Below are 4783 nucleotides of genomic sequence, written 5' to 3'. Positions count from 1 at the left end.
GGTGTTTTAAGCCCTTCCCACACTCTTGCAATATTCAAAATGTTTCTAAACTCTACATGCTCTATAAGAGCACAGAATATCATGACTCGCCACTCTCTGGCAGCGCTCTCGGCCACACCCACTTCTCGGCAGCAATTGCTGGCAAGTGGCAGAGAGCGGAGGTCATGACATGCTGCAGGAGGGAGCTTCTCCCTGCACCTGTGGGCTGCACACAGGTGCAGCAGGTGCTAAATCATTTAAAATAATGTATTTTACATAAACAATCCGTGCCACTCATGCAGCTCATCCATCAAACAGCCAGTTGTGTGTCATGTACAATCCTCCTTTGAAAAACCGTGAAAGAGCGAGTTCGCAAAAATAGAACTGCGAAGTAGCGAAGGACTATACTGTCATTATTCTTGCAGAAGTATTATGATACTTTTGCTTGAAGAGCCAAATGCTGCACTGGAAGTGCTACCGCTAGCTACTGCTGCTATTTATTGTTGCAAATAATCATATCACTTTACGTAAATACTCATATATCCACCTATCTATTCACTTTCTGGCTTTTTGTGCAGGTTTGTTTGGAGCTGATGCATCTCCATGGGTCACTTGGCAAAAGGCAGGGTACACTCTGGACTGGCCACAAGTCCATCACAGGGCCACATAGCGACAAGTGAGACAACCGTTCACACTCTCATTCACGTCTAGTGAGAATTTGGGGTGACACATAAACAAAAAAATATATCTTTTTGGTCATTTGAAGGAAACTGGACATTCTTTGCAAACATTCAAACTCGTCACAGAACGGGTGAAACCAAGTTTTGAACATGCAGCCTTCTTTTGTGAGGTGACAGCTCAAATCACTGTACCACTTAGCCACCCATTGCATGAAATAATCATAAAATGTAAAATAATAGCGGCGTAAATATTCCCGAAACAACACCATGATATGTTTTTTAAATTAGGACTATTTTCAGATGCCAATAATCCACTTGGGTCTCGGTCCTGTTTGGGTGAGTCATCTCAGTACTACAAGAATTAAACTCTGTTTCTCCAGAATGAGCTTGTTCAAAGAGCCATATACAATATTAAGAACAGGGGTACCCAGTACTGGTCCCTGTGGGACACCACTCTGCATGTTTTAGAGGTTTCTCTGCTTTACTACACCTGATTTGAATCAATGGGTGATCAGCTGTCTTGTGCAGAACATAAAGAGTTGATTCAGTCAAACAATTAGGTGTGTTGGAGCAGGGAAACAAGTAAAACATGCAGGATAGTGGTCCTCAAGGACCAGGGTTGAACACACGAGTTAAGAAATAAAATGTTAGTTACCTTTCCACAAAATCACACTTTGAAATGTGAACCATCACTCCAGTCAGGCTGATTCTTTTCTCAGCTACGTTTTTCTGAGTTTAGACATTAGAAGCTTTCTGAACTTGTCGCCCATGAGGAAATAAAAGACGGGGTTAATAACGCTGTGTAAAAAGGCCCACGGTCGAGTCAAGATATACGCGGCTTTTACGTTCATCTTTGTGCATGGCGACAGTCCTGCCCAGGTCTGCTGAGAGGCGATTCGGACATTTCTCATCACATGGTAGGGCGTGTAGAGAACCAAAAACATGACTGTGGCTGATGTGACAACTCGAAGAGGCCTTTTGTAGGATTTCTGGTGCTGCACGGTTCTTTCTTGCACATGAAGCAGATGCGAAATTTGGTGGGAAAACATGCAGAGTCCAAGCAAAGGGAGAATGTATCCAGTCAGCGTTAATCCCAAGCTGTAACCTAATGGACTGATATCTCCTTTTAGGCTGGCAAAATCCTTGCAGTGGCTCCAGTTGTGTTTTTGTAAGTCTTTAATAATCAGCGCTATCATTGGTGCAACTTCCACATTCACGGCTAGCCAGGTCAGTACCGTCACAACCACGGCTACGCGGGGCTTAAGCAGGAAGTGGTTCCTCGTCGGATGTTTTATGAGCAGGAAACGGTCCATGCTAATCCAGACCATGAAGAGGATGGAAGAGTAAAGATTGACGTGCAGGATGTAGCGGTTTATGATGCATATGTAAGGATTGGTGACTCTGGTGGCATCTGCATAGAGGTAGGAGAGTTGTGGCAGCGTGCAGAGGAAAAACAGGTCAGAGAACGCCAGGTTAAAGATGTAAACATTACAGCTTTGCCACTCCTGCAAGCAGAATATGTAGCCCAGTACGACCAACAGGTTGAAGGGGAAACCAATGCAGAACTCTACCGCATAAAATGGAGACAGGTAGTACTTCTCCATCGCTTTAACTATCACTGTGCAGTTGAGTGGCTGCCTCCAGGAAGAGTGAAGCCATGAGAGAATACAAGAGAAGAAAGAAGAAGATAAGGAGAGAGCAGGAGAAAAAAAAAAACAGGTGAGTTAAAAAAAAGTATTTTGAACTGTAACAAAAAGCTTTTCTGCCAGAAAATTCTGAACAAAATTTCAAAGCACAGATTTTGATTTGAAATAAAACATACATTATTGTTTAATGTGTGAGAGAAGGGCTTACCATTGTGTGTTTCTAGTAGTTTCTGGTGGCGGAGGAAAGGGTGCGATCATGAGCCGCTGCAGCCACTATTTGTACACTGGAAACAGTAAACAGAGTACTGACAGTAAGTCAGCCTTTAACATCCAACTGGAAGAGCCCTTCCTCTCATGGTGAAAGCGCACGCTGGTGTCCGGCGTGATTTGCATTTACAGTGAAGAAGACACATGCAAATTTACCGTCATCAATTATTTAAATGTCTAACTCTATTACTGTCTCATCTCTTTTTCACTGCATTTGTCTGCATCACTATAGAAGTGTTTTAAATTTTAATCAAATCATCAAAAACAACTAAAATATCTGCTCAGATGGACCAAATTAATTAAAACTGATTTGGTCCAACTGTAAACTTTTTTTTTATTTTTATAATAAAACATTCCAATTTTACTTTGAATAAGTATCTTCTTTCAAAACTGCTGTTGATTTAAAGGAAGCTTATTTGCAACATTTTACTGATTTCAAGATAATTATTAAGACTTGTCAGCACACCTCCTCTACACTTGGACTAAACACTGTTTATTTTGAGCAACATGTATAAAACATATAAAAAAAAGGTAAATCTGGTCCTCTGGACATTCAAAAAACAAAACAAAGCAAAACAAAAAAATGTAGAAACGTTTCGTCTCTCATCCGAAAGACTTCCTCAGTCTGAGGAACTGTATTCAGCTCAGTCTTATAAATAGCACCTTCTCAGAGTGGATCAACCAGTTTTGCTGCTGACAACCAAAACCAGCTGCTCACATGGTCAAGAAGGACCATCGGCCTAACAAAGGATCATTAGCACACTGATGGCTGTTTACTATTCACAGGGGGTTAAGTGATACTAGCAATAACAGCATTGTAAGAGGGGGACAGTTGAACACAGAGGCCTCCACCCCTGTTTAATGATGGACGATTTATTTTCACAAAGATGGCCTTTTTTACTCCTCTCTCAAACCAAGTGTGGTCTGATCTAGCACAGCATGTCAAGTCCAAGACTCAACACTCCTTAGTGACTTAACCACTTATGAACCTCTAAAAAGAGATCCAGGAAGTGGTTACAAGAAGAAGTTGATAGATTGCCTGAAAATTTTGGAGCAGGACAAGGCTATTGACCGTATTCTGTACCACAGACTGTACCCAGGGGAGGCCACACCTAGTCTGTATGGTTTACCTTAAATCCACAAACAAGGTGTACCTTTAAGACCTATTGTTAGCATGATTAACTCTGTCACTTACAATGTTTCCAAACATCTGGCGTCTGTACTCATCCCTTTAGTTGGCAGCTCAGAACACCACATACAGAACACCATGGACGTTGTGGATAAGGTGAGGGATGTCATCATGGAGACTGATGAAACAATGGTCTCCTTTGATGTCACATCACTCTTTACATGCATTCCTGTTGATGATGCAGTAGAGGTAGTCAGTTTAAAATTAAAATCAGACACCACCCTGAGCAGCAGGACCACGCTTTCCACGGAGCAACTGTGTCAACTCTTGAACTGTGCCTGCAGTCAACCTACTTCACATATGGGGAGCAATATTATAGGCAGAAACATGGGTGTGCTATGGGGTCTCCAGTTTCTCCTATTGTTGCCAACCTGTACATTGAGGAGGTAGAAAAGAGAGCCTTGACGTCCTTTTCAGGGACACCACCAAGTCATTGGTTCAGGTATGTTGACGACACCTGGGTTAAAATTAAATCTCAGGAAGTCCAACATTTTACTGACCACATCAACTCTGTGGATAAATACATCAAGTTCACACGAGAAGATGAAAAAAATGGCAGGTTGGCTTTCTTGGACTGTGAGCTCTCAGTCTCTGATGGAGGACATTTGCAAACTGAGGTGTATCGCAAACCCACCCACACAGACCAGTATTTGCAGTTTGACTCCCATCACCCTTGGAGCACAAGTTAGGAGCCATCAGGACTCTATATCACAGAGCAGACAGCATCCCCACTAGCTCAGGAGCCAGGCAGAAGGAGAAATCCCACACAAGACAGGCTCTAGAGCAATGTGGATATCCTAACTGGGCCTTCTTGAAAGCAGAGAAGAAACCCAAACAGGACTCCAGTCAGCCAACAGGTGAAAAGGAGGAACCCAGACCCAGACCAGTGGTCATTCCGTATGATGAGGGAGTATCAGAGAAACTGAGACGTTTATTTTCTAAACATAACATCCCAGTGGCTTTTAAACCCCAAAATACATTACGGCAAAGACTGGTTCATCCCAAAGATCCAGTCCCCCGGC

At 42.7% G+C, this 4783-nt stretch overlaps 1 protein-coding gene across 1 annotated transcript; it reads right to left on the bottom strand.

Moving 5' to 3' along the window:
* Nucleotides 1-1378: 1378 nt before the first annotated feature.
* On the bottom strand, nt 1379-2329 carry LOC119429473 (succinate receptor 1-like; the record flags this gene model as incomplete). Its single annotated transcript, XM_037697089.1, has 1 exon — nt 1379-2329. A coding segment is annotated over one exon (951 nt), but the record flags the coding sequence as incomplete, so codon positions are not given.
* Between the last annotated feature and the right edge of the window lie 2454 nt (nt 2330-4783).

The sequence above is a fragment of the Nematolebias whitei genome, unplaced genomic scaffold (assembly GCF_014905685.2).
Source record: "Nematolebias whitei isolate Nwh7 unplaced genomic scaffold, NemWhi1 Nwh_scaf_1513, whole genome shotgun sequence".
NCBI classification, from domain to species: Eukaryota; Metazoa; Chordata; class Actinopteri; order Cyprinodontiformes; family Rivulidae; genus Nematolebias; species Nematolebias whitei.
This window is presented reverse-complemented; position numbering and strand designations above follow the sequence as displayed.